General features: G+C 41.1%; 1 protein-coding gene across 2 annotated transcripts in view; it reads right to left on the reverse strand.

The window, feature by feature from the left end:
- Nucleotides 1-27,216, reverse strand: part of rabep1 (rabaptin, RAB GTPase binding effector protein 1) — a 133,835-nt gene that overhangs the window by 35,238 nt on the left and 71,381 nt on the right. The window contains exons 3-10 of one of the 2 annotated variants that reach the window (XM_078548736.1): nucleotides 25,621-25,824; nucleotides 23,970-24,130; nucleotides 21,819-21,938; nucleotides 19,856-19,991; nucleotides 17,510-17,688; nucleotides 15,146-15,283; nucleotides 11,893-12,351; nucleotides 9,702-9,806 (exon numbers count right to left, since the gene is read on the reverse strand). In XM_078548736.1, the coding sequence (XP_078404862.1) occupies nucleotides 9,702-9,806; nucleotides 11,893-12,351; nucleotides 15,146-15,283; nucleotides 17,510-17,688; nucleotides 19,856-19,991; nucleotides 21,819-21,938; nucleotides 23,970-24,130; nucleotides 25,621-25,824 (1,502 nt within the window). Of the gene's footprint in view, nucleotides 1-9,701; nucleotides 9,807-11,892; nucleotides 12,352-15,145; nucleotides 15,284-17,509; nucleotides 17,689-19,855; nucleotides 19,995-21,818; nucleotides 21,939-23,969; nucleotides 24,131-25,620; nucleotides 25,825-27,216 lie in introns of both variants that reach the window. The other variant, XM_078548735.1, reaches the window with a different exon arrangement.

Raw genomic sequence — 27,216 nt, forward strand, 5'->3', positions numbered from 1 at the left:
ACCAACCTCTGGGTGAAAATAATACTCAACTCCCTTTAATCATTCTGCCAGTTACTTTAAATCTATGCCCCTGGCTATTTACCTCTCTGCTAATGGAAACATGTTTAGACTAGATAAACATCTAGTCTATCTAGACCCCTCATTTTATACACCTCAACCAAATCTCCCCTCAACCTCCACTGTTCCAAAGAAAACAACCCCAGCCTATCCAAAATGAAAACCGAAAGCACTGGAAAAACTCAGCAGGTCTGGCAACAGAGAAAGAAACAGAGTTAACGCTTCAAGTCCAATATGACTTTTCTTTGGAATCAGTTCTATCCCTTTCTCCCTTTTTAAACAACGGTATAATGTTAGCAATCTTCCAGTATCACGCCTTTAGCCACAGAGGACTAGAAAATAATGCTCAAAGCTTCCATTATTTCTCACTTTGATTCTCTTAACAGCCTGGGAAACATTTCATCCAGCCTTTGTGGCATATCTATTTTCAAAGTTGCTATACTCCTTAATATTTCCTAATTCATTATGTTTATCTCATCCAATATTTCACACTCCTTCTCAACTATAGTGGCTCTTTTAATACCGTCTTTTATGAAGACAGGTGCAAAATATTCATGTCTACATTTTCCATTTCTGTAACCAGGTTACATTTTGAGTGTCTAATATACTTCATTCTTTCCTTCATTATCTTCTTGCTCTTTATGCATTTATAAAACATCTTTGGGTTATCCTTGATTCAACTTGCCAATATATTTTTCATGTCCTCTCTTTGCTTTGCTAATTTCCTTTTCAATTTCACCCATATGCTTTCTATACTCCTCCAGGCTTTTTGCAGTATATAGCGCTCAGTATCTAATATAAGCTACCCTTTTATCCTACCCTATATACTTTTTGATATCTTCACTGTGCTTCCGAACTTAGTGTTGACAGTGAAACTGCATGTACAGCTCTCAATTCCTTCATCTAAGTCATTGATAAATATAGTGAAAAGACCCTAGTACAGATCATTGGGAGAGAGCACTAGCCACATTCATACCTAGGATTCTTCCCTCCAGCTGTGCCAGTGTTTGGTTCTCCTGCTTGCAATGGAACTAGTTTTCTCTAGAGAAACCAAAGTAACTGCAGAAAATGTCCAACACAATAACTAAAGTTCCAATCACTCATTCTGATTTCACATCTAGTTCCCGACACAGGGATTCCCTTGAGGGAGCAATGTACAGGCAACCTTTTGGAGTATGAATAAGCATTTTAATCTGAACTATTCAATTCTCATGTGTTCCAGATGTATAAATATTATTTGCAAAGAGCACATTTCCAGATGGGTGAAAAGCTCAATTTGATTGGTCATTTTCTGCTACTTGCTGGTTTGGAGTTTGTGGCAATATGAAAAACAAATTGAATGATTTGACCACTCAGTTTTTTTGCTGCTCACTGGTTCAGTCAATGTCGTCTACCTCTTCCTCAGGTGTGATACCTGAAAGGCCAGATGTGCCTCCAGCACCTGCATTTTAATTGTCAGTAGTTCTCACATGGTGATATGCCTAATAACACACTGTTTTATCATCACTCACAGTGTATCGGCCTGCTGCTAAGGTGGAGCTGCATGCCTTTAGGGCTACAAGTAGAGCTGCTCTCAGTGGGCACATCCTAAGCCCATGCAACACACAATGGTCTGGATTTTATACTCAGCGACAAAGCAATTATAGTCACCGGGAATTTTTCCTTCCACCATTGCAGGTTAAATCTGGTAACAAATCAAGGGGACATCTTGGAGTGCAGCAGCAGTAATGTCAGCAAGCTGACAGCCAACTAATCAAACCGAAAGTTCCACAGGTGGAAAAATCAACAGACTTTTAAAAAATAAAACATATGGGTGGGGTTTTCTGGCCCCACCCACAGCCAGGATCACCCAGTCCTGCTGAAAGTCAATGGGCTTTTGACTGACCCTCCGAATCTCCAACAGCGGGTCCCAACACGAGGGGGCCGGTAAGTCCTGGCGTATGCTTTTAAAAATGTGGAACTTTTTTAATCATTGTGGTGAAATTTGACATTCCATAAATATAAAATTAGTTTTTCAGGGCCAGTGAAAATGCTTATCAGCAATTATGAAGTTAGAAGCTAGTTAAAAGCCTAGCCACACCTCATTCAACAAAGTGTAACTTTTTGCAGTGTTTTTACAGCAAGACTAACAGCAATAGAGCTGAAGTTCTTGTTAAGGGAGATAGCAGCCTATAGGAACCTCTACAGTGTACCCATGGAGGCACGTAGACTTAGTGACAGCAACCTATTCTGCGCATGTCTGAACTCCCAAAGTTGCTGTCAGTTTTAGTGGAGTAATGGTAGCCAACAGTTTTGCAGTCATTGCTGCAATGAAATTCAGACCATACTACTATCACGGGCACTGATGATATTCCCCACTTTTGATTTGTTCCTTCTCTCTTTCTAATTAACTGTTTAATTTTGAACCAAAGTGGGACAGCTGCTGTGCACCAGAAAGTGAAGCACATAAGTGAAGTGCATAGTATGCAGAGTACTATTAAGTTGACTACTAGTTGAAACTTCATGGTATTGCACATGCAGAATAAAGACTAAATGTAGGCTTATAATGAAGTGAGGTTAGATGTGTAGAATAATCGGATCAGGGACCAGAAGCGTAATTCCACTTCCATTTTGAAGTCACCTTTCTTGTCCTCATTTTTATATTGTTATAAATTCCTATTTCTATATTAAAATGAAATTGCCCATGTAAACTTGTAATACTGTAATCACCAATGCCACTTGAAGTGATTGCACCACGACATGTTCACATAGGCAGCTGCCACTGTAAATGGACAAAAGAACTCACAATGAAAATAATTGCAGGGTGTGCACAGAACTTAGATTTTTAATGGCTCAGAAATTGTTGGACTAATAACAGCACCTGCCATCATTAGTGTGTAAGAAAACCATTTGTGGTGAGGAAGAAATATGCCACAAGTTGCAAATCACCACAAAATGTTAGATGATTTGTGCAGTTCCTCTGTTAGCCTGGCAAAAACAGGAGCTCATCACCAACTTGCCCCAGTATCAAGGATATTGCTGGATTTGCTCACAATCTCATTGCAGGTACTTCAGGCACAAGAAGCCTGTCTCCCCCTCTCTCTCAAACCAGCTTATATTTCACCTCTTTTCTATTTTTACTTAGTTCTGTTGAAGAGTCATACGGACCCGAAACGTTAACTGTCTTCCTCTCCGCAGATGCTGCCAGACCTGAGTTTTTCCAGGTACTTTTATTTTTGTTTTGGATTTCCAGCATCCGCAGTTTTTTGCTTTTAAGCCTGCAACCAAAGTGATTTATGATCGGAATATGAAATTCAACCTTTGAGACCCAGAAAGAGAACTGAAACTGTGGCGTCTCACTCTAACATGTACTAAATTAATCCTAAAGGCCACAAGTTCTATTCCCTAACCACTGACTCCTTCCCTCTCCCTGGGAACTGTCCGAGGCCAGACTAGACCACAACACTGGTGTCATATTTAATCCTGAGATGAGCTTCTAACCACATATCACTTAAGACTGCCCTAGAAATACTACCTCTATAAACATTGCCCAGTCCTGCCTCAACTCATCTGCTGCTGAAACTCTCATTCGTGCCTTTGTTACCTCCAGACTTGACTATTCTAATGCACTCCTGCCTTGTCTCTCACATTTTATCCTCCGTAAATTTAAGGTAATCCAAAATTCTGCTGCCCATATCCTAACTTGCACCAAGTCAGGTTCACTCATCCAGTTCATCAGTTCTGTTGAAGGGTCATGAGGACTCGAAACGTTAACTCTTTTCTTCTCCGCCGATGCTGCCAGACCTGCTGAGTTTTTCCAGGTAATTCTGTTTTTGTTTCACTCATCACCCATGTGTTCGCTGACCTACACTGACTCCAAGTTAAGCAACACCGCAACTTTAAATTTCTCATCTTTGTTTTCAAATAACTCCATGGCTTCACTCTTCCACTGATAAAATTAACATAAATAATTATGAATCAGGAGTTGAAAGGAGGGAGGAACCTAAAACAATTACAATCACCAGAGAAAGGGCACTGAGAAATTTATTAGAACTAAAAGTTGACAAGTCTCTAGGTCCTGATGGGCTTCATTTTAAAAGGAGTGGCTGCTGAGATTGTAGATACAATCTTTTTAATTTTCCAAAATTCCCTACATTCTGGAAAGGTCCCATCAGATGGGAAAATAGCGAATGTGACTCCTCTATTCAAGAAAGGAAGGAGACAGAAAGCAGCAAACTACACATCTACGAACATGCTGGGCAGGATTTAGCTTGTCAGGCGGGCTCGGTGAGGGCAGGCGGGAAGCCGACCGCCACCTGTGATTGAGGCTGGAACATGATTTCACACTGGTAGGCCAATTAAGGCCCGTTCAGCGTGAAACATGCCTGTGCGGGCGGTGGGGGTGGGTGGAGTGAGTGGGAACTTCACAAGAGTGCACTTGAGAATCTCCCTGAGGCACAGAGCTACCTCAGGGAGATGAAACATTTTCAAAAAACATATGAAAAATGTAATAAAACATGTCCCCTCATGTAACTCTGTCACATAAGCTGGGACATGTTATTAATTAAATTTTAATTTTTTTATTATTTGCTTTAGGAAACCTCATCCTGCCCATGGACAAGGTTTCCTAAAAAGTACAAAGGCCAGGCAGTGAAAATGTCAGTCAATTGAGACTTCAATGGCTTTAACAGGCCTTTTAATTGTTGGCAGGTGGGCGCCTGCCCACCGGGATAAAAATTTTACCCATGAAATAGGGGAAGTCAGCCATTCGGCCCCTCGAGCCTGCTCCACCATTCAATAAGATCATGGCTGATCTATTTGTGTTTCGAGTTCCACATTCCCATCTACCCCTGATAACCTTTGATTCCCTTGCCTAACAAGAATCTATCTACCTCTGCCTTAAAAATATTCAATGACCCCGCCTCCAAAGCCTTCTGAGGCACAGTTCTGAAGTCACACAACCCTCAGAAAAATTCTCTCCTCATCTCTGTCCTAAAAAGGTGACCCCTAATTTGAAAACAGTGCCCCCTAATTCTGGACTCACCCACAAGAGGAAATATCCTTTCCACATCCACCTTGTCAAGACTATTCAGGATCTTATATTCTTCAATCAAGTCACCCCTCACTCTTCTAAACTCCAGTGAGAATGAGCCTAGCCTGTCTAACCTTTCCTCGTAAGACACCCCGCTTATTCCAGTTATCAATCTAGTAAACCTCCTCCAACACATTTACATCCTTCCTTAAATAAGGAGACCAAAACTGCACACAATATTCGAGATGCAGTCTCACCAATGCCCTATATAACTGAAACATAACATCCTTAGTTTTATGTTCAATTCCTCTCGTAATAAAGGATAGCATTCCATTAGCCTTCTTGATTATATACGGTACTCTGCATACTAACTTTTTGTGACTGATGATCCTTCTGCACCTCGGAATTCTGCAGTTGTTCACCATTTAAGTCATACTCTGCTTTTTTATTCTTCCTGCCAAAATGAACAACTTCACATTTTTCTACATTATACTCCATCTGCAAGATTTTTGCCCATTCACTCAACTTATCTATATCTGTCTGCAAACTCCTTATGCCTTCTTCACAACATACTTTCCTACCTATCTTTGTGTCATCTCCAAATTTAGCAACCATGCCTTTGCTCCCCTTATATAAGACATTGATATAAATTGTAAAAAGTTGAGGCCCCAGCACAGGCCCCTGCAGGACACCACTAGTCACATCCTGCCAATCAGATCCATTTATGCATGCTCTCTTGTTTTCTGCCAGCCAGCCAATCCTCTATCCAGGCTAATATGCTACCCCCAAAACCATGAGCTTTTATTTTCTGCATTAACCTTTGATATGGCACCTTATCAAATGCATTCTGGAAATCCAAGTACAGGCTCCCCTTTATCCACAGCACATGCTACTCTGTCGTAGGGAAATTGCTGGAATCTACTATTGAGGAGGTTATAGCAGGGGCACTTAGAAAATCTCAATGCAATCAAGCAGAGTCAACATAATTTTGCAAAAAGGAAATCATGTTGACTAATTTATTCGAATTCTTTGAGGAAATAGCAAGCAACATGGATAAAGGGGAACCTGTGGGTGTACTGTACTTAGATTTCCAGAAAACATTTGATAAGATGCCACATCAAAGGTTACTAGGCAAAGGAAGAGCTCAGGGTGTAGGGGGGTACATATTAGCACAGATAGAGGATTGATTAGCTACAAGGAGATGGAGAATTGGAATAAATCGGTCTTTTTCAGGTTGGAAAGCTGTGATAAGTGGAGTGCCACAGGGATCAGTGCTGGAGCCTCAACTATTTACAATTAATGACTTTGATGAAGGGACCGAACGTATGGTTGCTATATTTGCTGATGGCACAAAGATAGGTAGGAAAGTAAGTTGTGAAGACGGTATAAGGAGCCTGCAAAGGGGCATAGATGGGTTAAGTGAGTGAGCAAAAATTTGGTAGATGGAGTATAATGTGGGAAAATGTGAACTTGTCCACTTTGGCAGTAAGAATAGAAAAGCAGCGTATTATTTAAATGGAGAGACGAATTCTGAGATACTGAGGGATCAAGTGATTAGGAAGGCAAATGGAGTGTTGTTGTTGATTACAAGGGGAATGGAATGTAAAAGTAGGATGTTTTTCTACTGTTGTACAGGATGTTGGTGAAACCACATCTAGAATGCTGTGTACAGTTTTGGTCTCCTTATTTAAGAAAGGGGGTAATAGCATTAGCAGTTCGGAGGAGGTTCATTTAACTGGTACCTGGCATGGGGGTTTATCTTATGAGGAAAGGTTGGACAAACTGGGTCTGTATCCACTGGAGTTTAGGAGATTGAGAGGTGATCGTATTGAAAAATATAATTTCCCGAGGGGGCTTAACAGGATGGATGCTGAAAGAATGTTTCCCCTGTGGGAGAAACTAGAACTAGGGGGCCAGTCTAAAAATAAGGGGTCTCCCATTTAAGACAGAAGTAAGAAGAATATTTTACTCTCAGGGGGTCGTGAATCTTTGGAACTTTCTTCCCCAGAGAGCAGTGGAGGTAGGGTCATTGAATATTTTTATGGCAGAGGTAGGCAGATTCTTGACTAACAAAGGAGTCAAAGGTAAATTAGAGTTGAAGCCACAGTCAGGTCAGCCATGATCTTATTTAATGGTGGAGCATGATCGAGGTGCCGAATGGCTTGCTAAATGCTCCTAATTTGTATGATTGTATGTTTCCTATCTCTAAGTTTCTCCAGCCCTATAACTCAGATATCTGTGCTCCTCCAACTCTGGCCTCTTGCCATCCTGGATTTTAATTGCTCCATCATTAGCAGCGGTGCCTTCAGCAACATAAACCTCTCCACCTCACTCTCTTGTTTTAAGGTACTCCTTAAAAGTTACCTCTGATCGAACTTTTGATCGTCTACCCTCATATTGTCTTATGTGGCTCAATGTCATCTTTTGATTGATAATGCTGCTAAACTCCTTGGGACTTTTTATTACTTTATAGATGTTATTTTGAAATGTCAGGCATTGATGATGTGGTGAAGTAATTTGACATGATAAATTTAATTTCTTTCCTTTCGCTCAATCAAATCTTTTGTTCTCTGTTTTTTTCCCTTTCCGTATCTAATTTTACTCTAATTCACCCTATTTCCCTCACCATTATTCCAATTGTTTCTTTTTTCATTGGGTAAGGAGATAGACCACTGGACACAATGCTCAGGAGGTCCCTGATGCTCCTCAGGGCACTGTTATCAGCTCACATTTCCAGCAACTAGCAGCACAAAAATGTAACCTGAGGGTGTGGTAAAAGATATCCAATTTGTGGCTCTTGCTGCAAGATGACCCACTCCAGCATTTTGGGGGTAATAAATTATCCAGATAGGCTCAAATGAAAAGCAACGGTTACCACAAAAAAAAACAACTTGCTTTCTTCCTATAAAGAGGATTAAAAATAGACAGTGGTGCAGGTAAAACTTTCCACTGGTGCAACTCATGTTGCATTAGCTAATTAACTTTTATTGTTCGAATGGAACTCCTAATTGTAGAGGGGATTGGATAAATTGTTGCACGTATACTACAAGCTTTGGTGACTCAAGTTGTGGTATTATTTTACTGTACCTGTCATTAAATATGTACTATTTATTTTTAGCTGTAGAACGAGCAGAGGAACACAGGACGAGAGTCGTCACTGATTTAAAATGCAATTTTGCATTGTGAAATATTTTGTTTGTACAATTGAGTATTTACTATTTTCTTGCTTTGTTGTTACTGATAAAAACTTACAAGCTTATGGTTGTTTGGAGCAAATCAGAAGCAGAATTATTAACTGCTACCAGGTAAACTTTTGATCAACTCAAACACTGCTATTTATCAACTCAATCACTCCCCCTCCTTAACCAAGGGGTGCTGAGGCCATTACAGCACTCCAGCTGTTTCTCTCTTTAGATCTTGGAATATTTGCTCAGCAACAATTTGCATTTATATAGTGCATTTAATACAGCAAAATGCCCCAAGGTGCTTCACAAGAATATCAGACAAAATTTGACATTGAGCCAAAGGAGGAGATATTAGAACAGGGGCTAAAGTTTTAACGGGCATCTTACAGGAGGAGAGACAGGAGAGGTTTAGAGAGGGAATTTCAGAGCATAATAGTTGGGTGAAGAAAGTGAAGATTCACAAGAGGCTGGAGTTGGAGGAATGCAGGTCCGGAGAGAGTTGTAGGGTTGGGGGAAGTTAGAGATAGGGAGGAGCAATATTATGGAGCAATTGGACATCAGTATAAGAATTTTAAAATCAAGGTGTTGCCAGAGTAGGTCAGCGAGCACATGGGTGAATGGGGCTTGATGTGAGTTAGGGCAGCTCTATTTTGGACAAGCTTAGGTATATGGAGAGTTAGATGGGATGGTGGCCAGGGAAACAGTGTCTGGGAGTGGCAAAAGTATTGGTGAGGGTTTGTTCGTAAGATCATTGTGTCAGGTCTTCAAAATTGTATTGGGGTTGAACGGCAGGAGTGTCAGCTGGCTGGTTCTCAATCATGAAGTTTTGGTAAAAAGGGGTTTGGGTGGTTCCACCTGAAGGGTGTGCTAAAAAATCCAATTCATGGTCCAGGACGTTAGAGATTCAGTGCAACAGGTAGGGTCATTTGTGGAAAAGAGAAGGAAATGTAATTGGGGTGAAGTTTGAGAGCTTTTATTTGTGTGAATTGTTTTGAGCTTGTTATGGGATAAGCAGCTAACTGTGAGATGAGCTGTTACAGCACCGTGCCTCAGATGTTACATGAAGGCATGTGAATGGGTAGAATGTATTTGTACACTCTCTCTTCAGTGAAAAGTAAACAGAGAGAAATAAAATTAAGGATAAAGATTTTATACAATATGATTTGTGATTAATGAAGTAATAAATTAGGAATGATAAAATAACAGGTTTAAAGATTTAACTCAGGAGAAGAAAGAAAATTAACCAGCAGCTCTGACCAAACAGATGATGCTCCATGATGGGCACCAGAAATAGTATATAATGATTCAGATAGAAAACAGTGCCAAAAGATTGTCAATTATACTGTCTCTGAACATTTATCATCTGATTAGGAGCAGAAACACAGCAGGAGAGTTGTCCATATAGCAGAGAACTAACTAAGTAAATCCCACACAACAGTCAGTCTCACCTGGTCCCGGGTCTCTGCCTCCTGTACTTGGATTCCTTGAAGCTGCTTCTCGTAATTTGAACACATATCACAGCGGCGACCCAGCTTGTTTCCAGCATTCTGTACCTGCAGGGAAATATTACAGTGAAAAATGCCAGATAGTAAACAGTAGTGTGTAAATAGAGGCAGAAATGAATAATTGTAAAAATATGTTGCTGATTCCCATTCAGGAAGATGGATTCACCTTGCAGCAGCAATATATGTCCTACGTATCCTTAGATCATCATCTCTCATATCTCAAGAAACAGGTCAACAAAGTGCTGGTCTTTCTACCAATGTGCTAGACATAGCTAATAGGATCTCTCCAAAAGTGGCCCAGGTCAAAAATCCTTTGATTTTCTCATCATTCTCCTCTGCCTTGGGCAGCATTTGGCTTCTATCCATCACCTCAGTACTATGGAGATCAATAACTCACTGCATGATTTTGCTGACACTAAACCTGCTTCCTTATCTTGGGGGAGCTTCACCTCACTGCATTTTTATGCTGAATTCAGAGAATTCATACAGTAATATCCTTAACCCTTTGAACAGCTTTTTAAATTTAAACAAAGGAAACCACTGAGTTACCCTTTAATAGAGTCAACATTGACTAAAAGTCCATTAGCTGGGTAGGAATGTAAAGCAGGGCAGTTCATTTACAAAAAATAACTCCTGTCCCAGAGGTTTATTTTGGGGATAGAATGAGGAGTGGGGAAAGACGAGAGGAGGAGAGAATGCCAAGAGTGATTTAGTGGAGATATAAATCAACCGAGTGTAATTTGCAAGCATACAGAATCACATCATGTGAAGATCATTCTTACATTCCAAGCAGCAGAATTAGATACTCTTCAGGAGGTCCGATTTTGGGGATACCATAATACTGGGACGTAATATTGTTAGAAATATTACTCACTCCAGTGCTATACGGCTATTGTAGTTTAAGTTTCAAAATTGTACTCGTACTTGGTTGCTGGTTATGTGTTGGTTTCATACTGTACTTATAATGTATTTAAATCTACAACCAAAGTAACTAGTTGCATTAATTCTTGGGACATTTAAGTGAATCTTTTCATTTGAATTACATATTTTTACATTTGACTGAATTCCTAATGACAATGTTTTTAATAAATATCACTGTGATGAAACACATCACCATGCTTTCCACATGAAAATTAGTTTTTTTTAAACAATGAGGTTTAAAAGCAGCTGCTCAAAACCAATTTTTCAAGAGTTATTCTACCTTTGTGAGCATAAAAACAATATGTGGAACAGTCTAAAGATATCCATATTTCCAACACAGGCCATTTGTCCCAGATGGTGGCCTGCAATTCAAAAATTAACTGCATCATAAAATTTCCTCATCTCTTTGAAATATTGGTGTGAATTAGCACTTGAGCAAAAGAATTCAATTAAACTTGATAACCTCTCTTTTAAGAAGATGATCTTAAGGGGAAAATCTGCCTTTGGAATTCCAGACAACCAGAAAAGCTGTGGAGGTGGGGAAATTGTGGATTCCTGTGAACTGCAGCTCCCTGTTTTGTTAAGCTACTTCCAGCTATAGTGATCAACAGGGGATTATTGTTCACAATGTTTTGGCACAGATACGGTCAAAAGGATTCTGGATAGAAACAGTACTTTTGGATGCTCTGACTTTTTGGAACAAGTCTTGTGCAAGATAAGCACTGTACTGAGAATTACATGCTATAGGCCTACAGCTTTTCTGCAGCTATTACATTTGCAAATATATTTTAGATCAATCAAGAGAACATGGAGGTCAAAGTCCAGTTTAAAATGGCAAAAAGGGTAATGGTTAGTCTTGGGGCTATCCCATCCAAGACATACATAAAGGTTATATATGGTTCAGTTTGCAGGAAATATGGATCAACTTAAAGAAACTGTCTTTTTCCTTTGTCAATAAGGTTGAAGTGTTGGAAGAAAGGTCAAACAGTATTAGCCAAAACAACAGTCATCAGCTACAAGTATTTATACAGAGGCTTTGTTCTGAAATCAGCACTTTTTTTAATAGTGTTATGCTCAAAGAAACACAGCAATAGGCTTGTTTATGAGCATTTAAAAGGCTTCACAACAAAATTGTAAAATGGATAAGTGAACATGAGGCCACATGAATGTTTGATAGATATACAAATTAAAGTTTGACGTTTAAAATACTCACCTCCTGTTGAAGTAAATTCCATTCTTTCTCACTGACCATTCTATACCCACTGGGAGCACTATCCACCACCTGTGTAAGACTCGACAAAAGGGAAGCAGTCTCCTCTTGCTCGGGTGTGAGTGCTTTAATTGCTTTTTCTTGATCTTTTGTCAGGGTGAAGGAACCAGACATCTGGAAAGAGCCAACTGAGACTGTATCAAAGTTCTCAGAAACAGAGTCTGCTCCAACCAATGGCCCAAAATCTGACTCATCCAGATTTCCTGCTGATTTCGCCTTGTGACCGCAGCCCAAGCTCTTTGATTGCAAGGAGCCTGAGGTGCCAAGACTGTCAGTGGACTGCACTCTTCGTAAGCCTTCTCGAAATGGCTCTCCGTCTTGTTTAGTAGCAGGACCTGCCGTTGAGGCCGACAAATCAGAATCCAAGGAGTGCACAGAACCATGTATGTTATTTCCACAAATCTAGAAAAAAAGGACAAAATTCATTTGAGAAGTTCTAAATGACAAACTATATTGTTTCCAACCTACATAAATGGCATTTCCACAGCATCTTAGCATTTTTGTCATTCCTACAATGCCAGTCTGGTGGACAATGTCTGCAGACGCTCAGGAGATAACATATCTATCATATCTAACATACAAGATGCCAACCGTGGTCCAATGAAGAGTCATACGGACTTGAAACGTTAACTGTATTCCTCTCCGCAGATGCTGTCAGACCTGCTGAATTTTTCCAACTATTTTTATTTTTGTGGTCCAATAATAGCTCTCTCACCTCAGAGGCAAAAGGTTGTGTGTTAAACTCCCACTCCAGAGATTTGAGCACACAATACAGGTTGACACTCAGTGCCTCACTCTCAGGAGTGTCATCGTTCGGTGAGATGTTAAATTGAGAGTCCGAAGATGGTGAGATATTAGCCAAGAATCATCAAACTCTGATTCACTCAATATAATGTGTGAAATGACTTGAGTGCGACATGGAATTTGGGAAGTGCAAAAAAGTCTGACCAATAAAATTTTAGGTTGTGTTATGATATGGCAGGTATTTGCTGGGCTGACCAAATCCCACAGGGAAACTTGGCCAAGCTAAAGCAATGATTTGCGATTTGTATTTTTATTATGAGAAGGTACGTGTACTGAAGTCAGAAGTAAAGATTCCACAACCACCCGGAGATTTTAAATATTAAATTAAAACAATTATTAACAAAAGAAAAGAAACCTTAAACACATGTTAAATTTAGTTACACAGTTAAATGAAGTCTTTAACATTTCCCAAAAGATTTTTACTTAGCTAGACTCTCAAATAATCACCATTTTCCAGGCAACAGCCCCTTTAGATTTTTAATCTATAAAACATCCAGTAATATTACCGCAAGGCACTCACTGTTGCTATAGGGGAGGTATTTCACAAGCTTCTCTCTCCCTCTTACTCAACAATGGAAATCCAAGGGTGTAACAAAATCTTGCTTCCTGGAACAACTAGAAACTTCTCTGGTGTGGCTAGAAACTGCTTCTTTCACAGGGCTGTGCGCGCACAGCATACTCTTCAAGGTCACATGGCCACACCTACAGAGTTTTCAATCTTTCCTTAAATACATTTTTTCCCTTTCATCTTGAAACCCAGTTGTTCTCAACTACCTTTTGAAAGTTATCTTTCCCGGAATTTAAAAATCTTTCATGTTGTCTTTATGGCCATTACTTTCAGGAAAAATAAACTTAATAACTTTGCTTTTTTCCTTTATGATCTTTGCCAGTTGTAAAACTTTATTTTTCCTCTTTGAAATTCAATAGCCAAAAACTCACTCATTTATCTATTCATGTTGTATTTACTGGTATCCCACCTTAGCTCACTCATCCCCACTTCAAAAATGCCTGCTTTACACCTAACCCTTTGATGCCTTAAACCTTGCAATCTGACTGTTCAGTCTAATTAAACTAGTCAGAGACACACACAACATACACATAGCCCCCACAAGCCTGCTTCACAGTAATATTGAAAAAAATATTTTCTTTACAATTGGTATACAGCACAACAATTTTCATTAATTAAAACTAGATTTAAAAAAAAATCTACAGTAATAAAATTGTCTAAGTAGAAGCAGTCTGTAAATTATTTTTCTACAATGGGATTCACTGGTTAAGTTCATCATACTTTAAAAATAATGGACTTTACAAGTAGAGACAGAGTGTACTAAAGCAAGGAAATTATGGTGAACCTTTACAAAACACTACTTTGGACTGGAATATTGTGCCCAATTCTCTGCACCACATTTTAGGAAGGATGTGAATGCTTTACACAGGAAAGATTCACATGAATGGTTCAAAGAGTTGAGGGGCTTTAGTTACATGAGTAGATTGGAGAAGCTGGGGCTGTTCTTCTTAAGGAGAAAAATTGAGAGGAGATTTGATAAAGATATTCAAAATCATGAGGAGTTTAGGCTGAGTAGATAGGAAGGAACTGTTTTCATTGGCGAAACAGTCAAGAATCAGAGGACACAGATTTAGTGATAGGCAAAAGAACCAAAGGTAACCAAGGTAACATGAGGAAAAACTTTTCTATGCAACAAGTGGTTAGGACCTGGAATGCACTGCCTGAGAGTCTGGAGGAAGGTTCAATCGTGGCTTGCAAAATGGAATTGGATAAATAACTAAAGGGAAAAAAAATTACAGGGCTATGGGAAAAGTGTGGGGGAATGGGTCTAGCTAAATTGCACTTGCAAGGAGCTGAGAGCCGGCAGGGGTTCAATAAGTCTAATGGCCTGCTTCTATGCTGTAATCATTCTATGAATCTACAGTTATTGGGAGCCCTCTGTTACCTCAATCTAAATGAACACTCCGCAACTACCAACTTAAGACAGTTAAGCCACGGGAGGTATTATAGTCGGCACCTAATTCTAACCTCAGTAAACATCCATAAGTGTCTTGTGAGCAGGGATTAATGGGAAGTGGTCAGGAATATTGAATGATGATCAGGAAGTCAGACATATTTTCTGCCCTACCCTGAGGAGGCAGAGTCCAATTTTAGCACTCTCACTGTGCTTTAGCCAACATGAATTAACTCAATACACAGCTGGGACTGACCAGCAACTTTCCTTACCTGTATGAATCCCCATCTTACCATGTGGTGTACTCTCATACTGAGGCATTTCAGGAGCTCCCATTCACCCATGATGATTACTACAAGAATTTGCAGAATCACCTAGAAATGTCCTAAAATGCTATATAACCATCGTTGTAGAATAGTTACAGAACTGACCACTTCAACATCTAAGACACCAAGAGATTTGGCAGGAGATTCCACACGTGACTGGGAGTTCATTACAGATCCTTCTTCTTCAGTCTCCGGCTGCTTCCTCTCCTTGACGTTTTTGAGGCTCCGCTGTTCATCATCTGCCTGAAACAGGAATGCCTACTTCAGAATATGTCTATTCATGGAGGTGCTTTTAACATACTCACATCTTCACAATGCAGCCAGTAAACAATAACAGTGCGGAACTCAAGGGTGCAACTCAAGACTCTTAAAAAAGCAAATACCTGCGTACACTTTGAGCTTCTATCTGAGCAAGACTGCCACTATGGCAGCTGAAATAAGGCATGGTTTTAAAGATTTGCAGTCATATTCACATTAACTAGACTGAGACTAGATTAACAGCCAAAGAGAAACCGGAGACATTAATACTTCAAGGAAACAAAAGTGATCAGTAGTTCGTTTCAAAGCTTTCCATGTAGCTCTACAGTCTAATAAATCTGTACAGCAACTTCATTTTAAAATGGGCTAGAAATTTAGAATATACATTAAATCAGAGGATTAAGATCGGAACTATTTTAAAATTAATTTAAGCAAGTGCAAAAAAGCATCCTTTACCAGTTGACAATTGTACATTAGTAACAGTAACTGTTCCTTCCTCTATTCAATGAATCACAGAATGCTCACCACAGATCCCATTGAAGCTGGGAGATTGCAGGTAGCATTGCAGACATATTGACGTAGCTTCAGTTCACTTCACTGGCCCACTAACATAAACCCAAGTAAAGTGGGGAATGTTTTACTCCCTTGTTACTCTTCTCTTCCACTACTGCCCAATCTACTTGGACTCAATGGATTACCTGGACATCTTATTTTAAACTTGCCCTGAAGAAATTAACTCCTTTCTTGGGTCTGGTTCCATGGCCACTGGGTACACGATGGCACCTCATCCACGTGCCCATCATTTATAAAAGGAGCTTTGACAGCAAGTATTCAACTGTATGGGATTCACAGCCAGTCCTCACATCATCCACACAATGTACTTCCAGCAAAGGCTATTGGATAACCATTGAGACCATGAATGCTGGATAAGTTACTGATGTTCTGTCACATCCATTTCTGGTATCAGCAAATAATACAGGCAAGGGATGACAAGTTTAGGACTTTCTTGATCCATGGGCCTCAAACTACTCATTAAGGGAGGTTTCCCTTTGGTAATCTTCTTGAAAAGTATTCCATTTTGTCCTTGTAATCATACTGCTTTGTCTTTGTACAAGACTTTGGTTAGGCCTCAGTTAGAATCCTGTGCTCAGTTCTGTCCTTCTCACATGATGGTTGACAGTGAGGCTTGGGAAAGGATGCAGAGGGCTACAAGATTAATTCCCAGTTTAAAATATCTTAGCCAGACAGACTCAAAAGAGCCAAATCTTTATAATTTAGAGAAGGACATACTCAGGGATGATTTGATCCAGAGTTCACTGGATGAAGAAGGGCTAGACTGTGTTGGTGTAGATCAACTGTTTTAACTAAATAGGTTAGTGAGAACCTGGGGTCACTCTTACAAGTTGTGTGAGGCCAGAAATGAGTTAGCTAACAAGAGGTGATACTTATCCCAGAGAAGTGGACCTATAGAACGTCAGTCTGTGCAGTAAAAATCGATTCCCTGAGTTCCCTCCAGCGAGAACCAGGTCAGTTTCTTACCTCACTTTGTATAAAAGAGAGAGACCACACAGAATGATCAGGGACAGAGCCATCTCCTGGACAAGTTTTGATTGCCTAATGGAGTCAGACAGGAATTTTCCAGTTTTTCCCGCCAGCCATGCACACACCTTCACCCGCTTCTCTCCCAATGAAGTGGAGAGTGTATGAGTTATGATGTACAAGACCATCACAGTAGGGGACAGGTTGAATGGTTCAGGTCTTTTCCTGTCCATCATTTTTTGAATCTTTGTAAAACAAAGTGTATCCCAATGAGGTAAACAATTCATGTGACAAGAATTCCTGCTTTCCATCTTCACTAACGCAACTACTCAACTGAAAGCAATGAACAACATCATCAGACTAATTCTCTACGAGCAAGCTTAAATCAGTACATCAGGGTACTGTTTTAATTGAGGCCAGCAACTTGTTTAAAGGCCACTGTCAGACCCAACGTGGAGGCCATTGGTACTTTGCTGCATTTTATTAAAATTTTCAAACTCTTACAAGGGTTTCTGCATCTTGCTTTAAAAGATTGAGAAAGCAGGAAAACAGTAGGAGAATCAAAATGTTTTGAGAAGCTGAATTTCCTAAGATACAGTCAGGTCCTTGTTTGTTTCATTCCTTCTGCTACTCAGGTAAACATTTGAATCACAGATTTGAAGTCTTTCATACTTGCTCCTTCTTCTTCAGCTCTTCAACCTGCCGAAGCTGCTCTGAAGTGAGAACGTTCTCCATGCGCTGCATATCCCTCATGAGGAGCCGCTGGGATTCTAGGAACTGGTCATTGGCCCGCTGCCATGTGTATTTCAACTGGTTGTGCTGCTGTCTTTCTTGCTCCAAAAGATGACACACTGAAGGGAACATTTAAACAAACCGAAGTCAGTGAACTACAGGTTTCCATTAGGTTTCAAACCCAAATCAAATGTCACCAAATGAACCAGGCCACATGTTTACAACAACAGCTTTAGGCATTTATAGAGTGCCTTAAGCGGGGTAAAAAAAATGCCAAGGTGCTTCATAAGAATGTTATCAAACAAAATTTGATCTCAAGCCACATAAGGTGATATTAGGGTAGGTGATCAAATGCTTGGTCGAAAGAGGTAGGGTTTGAGGAACATCTTAAAGGAGAAAAGAGAAATTGAGAGGTTCAAGGAAGGCTTAGAGCTTAGGATCTAGGCATCTGAAAGCACGGCTGGTAGTGTTCAAGTGTCCAGATTGGAAGAATGCTGAAATTTCAGGGGGGGTTTTAAGGCTGGAGCGGGTTACAGAGATAGGGAGGGGCAATGCCTTGGAGAGATTTGAAAACAAGAATGAGAATTTAAAAACTGAGACATTGCCAGACTGGGAGTTAATGTAGGTCATGAAGCACAGGGGATGATGGGTGAACAAAACTGAAGATTAGGATCTGAGCAGCAGATTTTCAGATGACCTCAAATTAATGGTGTGCCATCAATGGAAGGTGGAAGGCCAGCCAGAGAGCAATGTTCCCTCCTAAGCTGCATTGTTGCACAGGAACTTGAAAGTTCTCACGCAGGCCAGACACAAGTTGACCCCTTTAAGTTACTGCGGTGTGCAGCAGCACAAAAAAAAACCTTAAAGGGACTACGCACTTAAACAAATCCCACGAACTCCAAAAAAATTTAAAGGGTACGTCGCCAGAGAATCTTGAATTACTCTAGAGGTAACAAAAGCATGGGAGAGAGAGTCGAAGCAACATCAAGAATGTGGAATCGGACAGTCTTTGTGATGGAACAGATTTGTAGTCAGCAACTCATTTTGGGATTAAATAGACACCAAGTTAGTAAACAGCCTTGTTCAGTCTCAGACACTTTCCAGGGAAAGGATGGAGTCGGTGGCTAGGGAATGGAGACTATGGTGAGGACTGAAAACAATGGCTTCGATCCTCTCGATATTTAGTTGGAAGAAATTTCTGCTCATCTAGTGCTTCATGTTGGACAAGCAATGTAACAACTTGCAGGCAATGCAGGAGTAGAGGGAGGTTGTGGTGATGAAGTAGAGTCGGATATTGTAAACTTACATGTTAAACCTGACGATGTGTTTTTGGATAATGTCATCAAAGTTCAGCATAAAGATGAGAAACAGGAAGGGGCCAGAGACAGATCCTTGGGGAAGTCCAGGGACAGTGGTGGGGGAGTGGAAAGAAAGGATATTACTCTGGCTCTGACTGGATAGGTAAGAATGGAACCAGGTGAGGGCAGCGCCACCCAGCTAAACAACCAAGAAGAGGCCTTGGAGGAGGATGGTATGGCCAATGGTGTCAAAGATTTCAGACAGGTAGAGAAGGACAAGGAGGGATAGTTTACCATGGTCACAGTCACATAGGATATTGTTTGTTAATCCTGTTTCCAACATTTAAACATTCTGGATTCAATGTCAGTATTCAATATCAACTCTTTTTATTTAACTTTTACCTCATCTTAATGCAACAATTAAGGAAGAATATACTAAAGCACTGAACTGAAGATTCTAAATTAGAATAGATGATACCGAAGAAATTTCTACTCTGAACAGAGAAAAGTCTTTGCACACAGGCAGGTGAGACTAGCAGTGCCCTCAAGTAGTATGACTCGGGTCTGTGCTTACAGTGCCAGATGGTGTGCTTCCCATATCGGCTGTCAGGGAAAGCACTAAACACAAGCCTTACACTCTTCCCCTACCCTCACAAAGGCGAATTATTCCAAGACACCTTTCCACATTACAAGTTATAAAAGAGTGCTGACAAAGGCCTGGAAATAGGTTAGTCCGTGATCAAGGGGTGGTGGGAGACAGAGAGGAAGCTGGAGAGGAGAGAAACATTATCTAAATAATACAGAAGCTGCAGAATAAAATGACAACTATGGGGAAGTGTTCTTTTGAATTTAAGGAGTGTTTTCTCATATTCCTATTCTTCTTTCCTAAGGCATCAGTGATTCTTCTAAACTTCACTCTAACCTCAAGGATAAGTTCTCAGTTTGACAATTTATAGCTTTTTAAATTATTGGCTCTTTTTTCAATTACCTTCATGCAGCTCTTTGCGCAGTTTCTCTGCATCTTCCTGCAGCACACTTTTCTGCGTGTTGAGAACAGCAACATACATTTCCAGGTCTGTCCTGCAGGATTTCTCAGTCTCAAGATAATGGTTCAGCTCTTTAACCTGCTGAGCACATTAACCACTTCAGTCTCTTAATATACAGTGAAAACATCCATGTGGATACTCCTTTGTTTTTCAATTAATGATACTTTTCAGTTTAGCTGGTGAAACAAATTTCACTGACCTCACATTATTACAAATGACCAGCCTGCATCACTGTATGCTTCCCGCCCATTCAAAACATACTTGTATATTTGGGAAAGGTAACACCAAGTTCAAGTAGGAAGCATTTTGGTAAGTATTAAAGCCTTCCTTTCCTGTGTCGTTTTTAATTCAGATAATCTGACAAATGCCATGAGTATTCACAGCATATTAAAGAACATAAGAAAGGAGCAGGAGTGAACCACACAGCCCATCAAGCCTGCTCTGCCATTCAATACGATCATGGCTTATCTTGGGCTTCAACTCCGTTTTCCCTCCCGCTCCCCATATACCTTAATTCCGAGACACCAAAAATCTGTCTATGCCAGCCTTAAATATATTCAACGAGGGAGCATCCACAACCCTCTGAGGCAAAGATCTCCAAAGGTTCACAACCTTTGAATGAAGAGATTTCTCCTCATCTCAGTCCTAAACGATCGGGCCCTTATCCTGAGACTGTGCCCGTGTTTTAGATTCCCAACCAATGGAAACAATCTCTCAGCATCCACTCTATTAAGCCCCTTTAGAGTTTTGTAAGTTTCAATGAAATCGCATCTCTTTCTTCTAAACTCCAGAGAACATAAGCCCAATTTACTCAGCCTTTCATCATAGGACAACCGCCTCGTCCCAGGGACCAATTTAGTGAACCTTCACTGTACCGTCTCCAATGCAAGTATATCATTTCTTAAATGTGGAGACCAAAGCCGCACACAGTATTCCAGCTGCGGTCTCACCAAAACCCTGTACAATTGTAGCAAGACTTGTGTGCTCCAATCCTCTTGCAATAAAGGCCAACATGCCATTTACCTGCCTAATTGGTTGCCACACCTGCAAGCTAACTTTCTGCATCCCTTGTAACAGCACACCCAAGTCTCCTTGAACAGCAACGCATACAAGTTTTTCACCCTTTAAAAAACATTCTGCTTTTTAATTCTTACAACCAAAGTGAATAACTTCACATTTACAAGGTTTTGAGGGGGTGAGGAGAAAAATGGATAAGTGAAATGGGGAACAATAAGTGTTGTGTGCAACAAAAACACCACATTATAGAATAATACTACAGTACAGAAGGATGCCATTCAGCCCATCGTGCCTTTGCTGGCTCTTTGAAAGAGATATCCAATTACTCCCACTCTTCTGCTCTTTCCCAATAGTCCGGCAACCACTCTCAAGTATTTATCCCTTTTGAAAGTTACTATTGAATCTGATTTCATCACCCTTTAAGACAGCACATTCCAGATCATAATGAGTTGCTGAATAAAATAGTGCCCTGTGATTCTGTAGATATTGTTGCCTCCCACAGGGTCTTCTGTGCTAACTATATCTGTGTCCTCTGGTTACTGACCTTCCGGTCAGTAGAAACAGTTTCACCATATACTATATCAAAACACCTCAATTTTTTATTGCCTCTATTAAAGTCTCACCTTAATCTTCCCTGTTCTAGGGAGAACAACCCCAGCTTCTCAAGCTTCTTCACATAACTGAAGTCCCTCATCCTTGGTCTCAATCTAGTAAATCGCCTCTGCATACTCTCCAATGAGTAATCTTTACTCCAAATTTGAACATATATAGTGCCTTTTACATCCACAGTACATCAAAGTGCTAAACAACTATGAATAATTTTAGAGAATAGTCACTGTTATGCAGGCAAATCAAAATATTTTGATTGTACAGTCTTTTAGGACTCACCTTTGAGGCTTCCAGTTCTTTGACCTTTTCCTCAGCTGTTAATAGCTTTTCTTTCAGAGCTGCTATCTCCTTCTCCAAGGGCACTACCACTGACCGCAACTTCTCAGCATCTTCCTGAGCCTGTACATTGAAATGAATATATAATTACAAGTGTGACTGTCTCGACTTTGATATCTAATAAGCAAATGCTTAAGACTCCAAAATGCACTTCATATCACCTCCAATAAAAGCACCCACCCTGCTGCTCAAATAATTTGGAAGTTGGTTAATTGAAACCAGGTTTTTTACACACTGTTTACTGTCCTGCACGAACAAGAGCGAATTCCAGTTATCTCTTCCCACTCAACATTTATCCTCAACATCAGAGTCATAGACGTCTACAGAACAGAAAAAGGACCTTCAGCCCATCGAATCTGTGCCAGTCAAACAAGCACCTAACTATTCTAATCCCATTTTCCAGCACTAGGCCCATAGCCTTGTATGCCATGGCATCGCAAGGGCACATCCAAATACTTCTTAAATGTTATGAGGGTTTCTGCTCTACCACCCTTTCAGGCAGTGAATTCCAGATTCTCACCAACCTCTGGGTGAAAAAAATTCCTCCTCACATCCCCTCTAAACCTCCTGCTCCTTACCTTAAATCTATGCCCCCTTGTTATTGATCCCTCCACCAAGGGGAAAAGTTCCTTCCTGTCTACCCTATCTATGCCCATCATAATATTATACAGCTCAATCATGTCCCCCCCTCAATCTCCTCTGCTCCAGGGAAAATAACCCCAGTCTATCCAATCTCTCCTCATAACAAACTCTCCAGCCCAGGCAACATCCTGGTAAATCTCCTCTGCACTCTCTCCAGTGCAATCACATCCTTCCTATAATGTGGATTCCAGAACTGCACGCAATACTCTAGCTGCGGCCTAACCAGTGTTTTATACAGTTCCAGCATAACCTCCCTGCTCTTATATTCTATGCCTCGGCTAATAAAGGCAAGTATCCCATATGTCTTCTTAACCACCTTATCTACCTGTGCCGCTACCTTAAAGGACTGGTGGACATGCACACCAAGGTCCCTCTGATCCTTGGTACTTCCCAGCGTCCTACCATTCATTGTGTATTCCTGTGCCTTGTTTGTCCTGCCCCAGTGCATCACCTCATACTTATCTGGATTAAATTCCATTTGCCACTGATCAGCCCATCTGGCCAGCCCAGCTATATCCTCCTGTAACCTAAGACTATCCTCCTATTTACCACCCCACCAATTTTTGTGTCATCCGCGAACTTACTGATCAACCCTCCTACATTCAAGTCTAAATCGTTTATATATACCACAAACAGCAAGGGACCCAACATCGATCCCTGTGGAACCCCACTGGACGCAGGCGTCCAGTCACAAAAACACCCCTCGACCATCACCCTCTGCTTCCTGCCACTCAGCCGATTCTGGATCCAATTTGCCAAATTGCCTTGGATCCCATGGGCTCTTACTTTTGTTATCAGTCTCCCATGTGGGACCTTACCAAAAGCCTTGCTGAAGTCCAAGTAGACTAGTCAAATGCATTGCCCTCATCTGCACACCTGGTCACCTCTTCAAAAAATTCAATCAAATTGGTCAGACAGGCCTCCCCTTAACAAAACCATGCTGACTGTCCTTGATTAATCCCTGCCTCTCCAAGTATAGATAAATTCTGTCTCTCAGAATTGCTTCCAATAGTTTCCCCACCACTGAGGTTAGACTGGCTGGCCAGGCCAGTTCCCTGGTTTATCACTTCCTCCCTCCTTGAATAACGGTACCACATTGGCTGTCCTCCAGACCTCTGGCACATCTCCTGTGGCCAGAGACGTTTTGAAAATTATTGCCAGCGCCCCTGCCATCTCCTCCCTTGCCTCACTCAATAGCCAGGCCTGGAGATTTATCTACTTTTAAGCCTGCCAGACCACTTAGAACCTCCTCCCTTTCTATGCCAATTTCTTTAAATATACCACAGTCCTTCTGCCTGATTTCCATACCCACATTGTCCCTCTCACTTGTGAACACCAACACAAAGTATTTATTTAGAACCCTACCTATGTCTTCTGGCTCCACACACAAATTACCATGACAACCAGAACATTTTTTCAATTGTTTCAAGATTTATAGCGGAGCATACTCACTTTCTTCATATCATTTTCCAAGCTGTCCTCCTCTTGTCTTTCAGAGAGTTGCCTCCTTAGGTCAGCCAATTCACGTTCCACTGCTTCCTTGTACTGTCCCCATTGCGTGCGTTCCTGTTCCAGCCGCTGGTGGAACTGAATCTCATAATCTCTCACTGTCTCTGCAGCATAGTTTAGAATACTGTTCAAAGGCACCTCTTACAAATTAACTAACTTTTTTCTCTTTTAAATGAAGAATACCAAGAAAGAAAATTAAATGGTTTCAGTCACATAACTCAAACGAGGAAGATTTTAATATTTAATCCAATGGCAGAAATACACAGCCCACAATTACTGGTACTGCACAAAAATCATCCGAACTTTAGCTATATGGATTTGAGAGAGAGGGCAAGGGGGTGGGGGCGAGGTCGAGGGGGGAGTGAGGTCGAGGGGGGGGCGGGGGCGAGGTCGGGGCGAGGGCGAGAGGGCGAGCGCGAGCCCGAGAGGGAGAGCCCGAGAGGGAGAGAGGGAGTGAGTGTGAGAGACAGGGAGAGAGTGTGAGAGAGAGGGCGAGCGGGTGAAAGAGAGAGAATGTGTGAGAGAGAGAGAGAGAGAGTGTGAGAGAGAGAGAGAAGCAGGAAGACCAGAGAGGGCAAGGTGAGTGTGAGGCTGGGAGATTTTAGCTTATTTGGTCTGGAAATGATTTCAGGTTAACATATAATGTTGCTGTTATAAAATTAAATCGAGACCAAGAGTTATCAGCTTCATGGAAGCCTTCTGGGAACGTCAGTCAAGTTCATTCGCAGTGAGGCCAGACAAAGCAGTTAACAAAATCGTGTTTCTCTCATAACAGATTCTCGTGGCCTCCCAAGAGATAATCACGCCAATAATGCTGCATTGGTTTCATTCATTGAGCACTGCATGATTCTTAGCAGATCTGGCAACATGGCTACCACCACAACAAAATTGAGGGACAGAGGTTAAGTTTTATTTTTGGCTCTCACTCTCCCTGAAAAATGAAAATCTGCAGTAAATTTGAGTTTGAAACCATCAGAATATTTTCTAAGTTAGTACGAGTCATATCAGCAATAGTGACTAGTAAAGTGACGGAGGGCATAGTTTGCATAATTTATATGTAGAGCTTTTGAAGTAGGCAACTCTTGCTATGATAACTGTGGAGCGTGGAAAGAAATTGGAGCCTCTATCATCACTATCTATAGCTCCAGACTACAACACGCATGTAAAAGTTTATGTTGCCACAGCAACTCTGACTCCTTGGGGCCGGGTGGCTCAGTTGGCTGGACGGCTGATGTGGATCAGATTGGTGCCAGCATGATCCTCGTTCCGGCAGGGGTGGATTCTGGACCTGCCTCCGTACCCTACCCATGATGGAGATTGCGGCACTGAGTCACAAAGAATGGAAGGAGGAAGACAGGAACTGCACTTCAACACTGATCCATGGGCTGTGAAACACTCAGAACCTCTAAAGGACAGGGAAGCAACTAAATAAATACAGGGTTATCCTTTCCTACTAACATTCAGAGTCAAAACTGACAAATAATGGGTGGGATGTGAGAGGTGACCAGCCCACATAGAACCCTGCCTCATTACATGGGTTCAGAGGGAAAAGTAAACAGAAGCCTGCACAGGGAAAAGGAACTTTATTCATTACCTTTCATTATAGCCTGCATTGAAGCAACTTCTTCCTGCCATTGCTTCTTCACGTCATCGATTGCCTCCTGTTTGGTGGTCTCAGAAACCGTAGCAACTGCTTTTATATTCTCCATGTCAGCATTTGCCTCCATGAGCTGGACTTGCAGCCGAGTAACATCGCCTTCTGCAGACTGCAATGCAACATTCTGCCGCTTCAGTTCCTCTAAAAAATACAAGATAAATTCTTGATTTTGAAACGTCATGGGTTAAAAAAACTCCATAATGCCCAACATGTCTGCAAGGACACAAAAGAAATTCAACTTAAGTTGTGGGCCACCAGGAATCTGCTATTGCACAAGCAGCTATCAGGTTTATTAGTAACTATGGTGATGTAATCATGGGAAGCATTGCTGCAATAGGGTTACCTAGATACCTGGGAACTAAAACATTACTGGTGTAGATAAGTGCATATCAGATCCAAGCACACAATTCCAAAGTGCTAACCATTTATTCTTGATCAAAGTTGAACATTACACAAAGCTAGTCAAGTTTATCAAAAACCAGTTCTAGTAAAATAAATCTCAAACACTGAGGAAAACAAAGTACAAAGACTTTCATTGGTGTGGCTCTAAAGAGCCCCTCAGTGATGATTTATTTTTTCATCCAGAGATGTGAGCATCCACTGGTTCAGCCAGCCTTTATTCCCCATTCCTAACTGCCCTTGAGAAGGTGATGATGAGCTGCTTTCTTCACAGTATCTTTACAGTGCAGGAGGCCACCATTTGGCCCATCGAGTCTGCACTGGCTCTCTGAAAGAGCATTCCACCTAGTGCCACTGCCCTGCCTTATTCCCGTAACCTTGCACAATCGCTCTTTTCAGGAAGCAATCCTATTCCCTTTTGAATACCTTGAGCGAACCTGCCTCCACCACCCTTTCAGGAAGTTTTTCCAGACTCCAACCACCCTCTGGGTGAAAATAAATTTCCTCATGTTACATTTACTCCTTTTGCCAATTATTTTGAATCTGTGCCCTCTAATTCTTGATGCTCTCTTGAGTGGGAACAGTTTCTCAGTATGTACCCTGTCCTTACCACTCATGATTTTGAATTCCTCTATCAAGTCCCCTCTCAGCCTTTTCTCCAAGGAAAACAGTCCCAACCTCTCCAATCTATCCTCATAGCTACAGTTCTTCATCCCAGAAATCATTCTTGTGAATCTCCTCTACACTCTCTCCAATACCTTTACAATTCCTCAAGTATGGTGCCCAGAAATGGATGTAGTGCTCCAGGTGAGGCCTAATTAGTGTCTTATACAAGTTCAATATAACCTTCTTACTCTTGTACTCAATGCCCCTATGTACTCCTAATATACGATATGCTTTATTAACTGTTCTCTCAATATGCTCTGCCATTTTCACTGACTTATGTACGCATACACCAAGGTCCCTTTGTTCCTGCACCTCCTTTAGAGGCTCTCCCTTTATTTTATACTGTCTCACCATATCTTTCCTGCCAAAACCAATCATCTCACACTTCTCTGCACTGAACTTCATCTGCCACTTATCTGCACAATCCACCAACATATCTATGCCCTTTTGTCCTGGGAAGTACTGAGA

Source organism: Cetorhinus maximus, chromosome 9, assembly GCF_964194155.1.
Source record: "Cetorhinus maximus chromosome 9, sCetMax3.hap1.1, whole genome shotgun sequence".
NCBI lineage: Eukaryota > Metazoa > Chordata > Chondrichthyes > Lamniformes > Cetorhinidae > Cetorhinus > Cetorhinus maximus.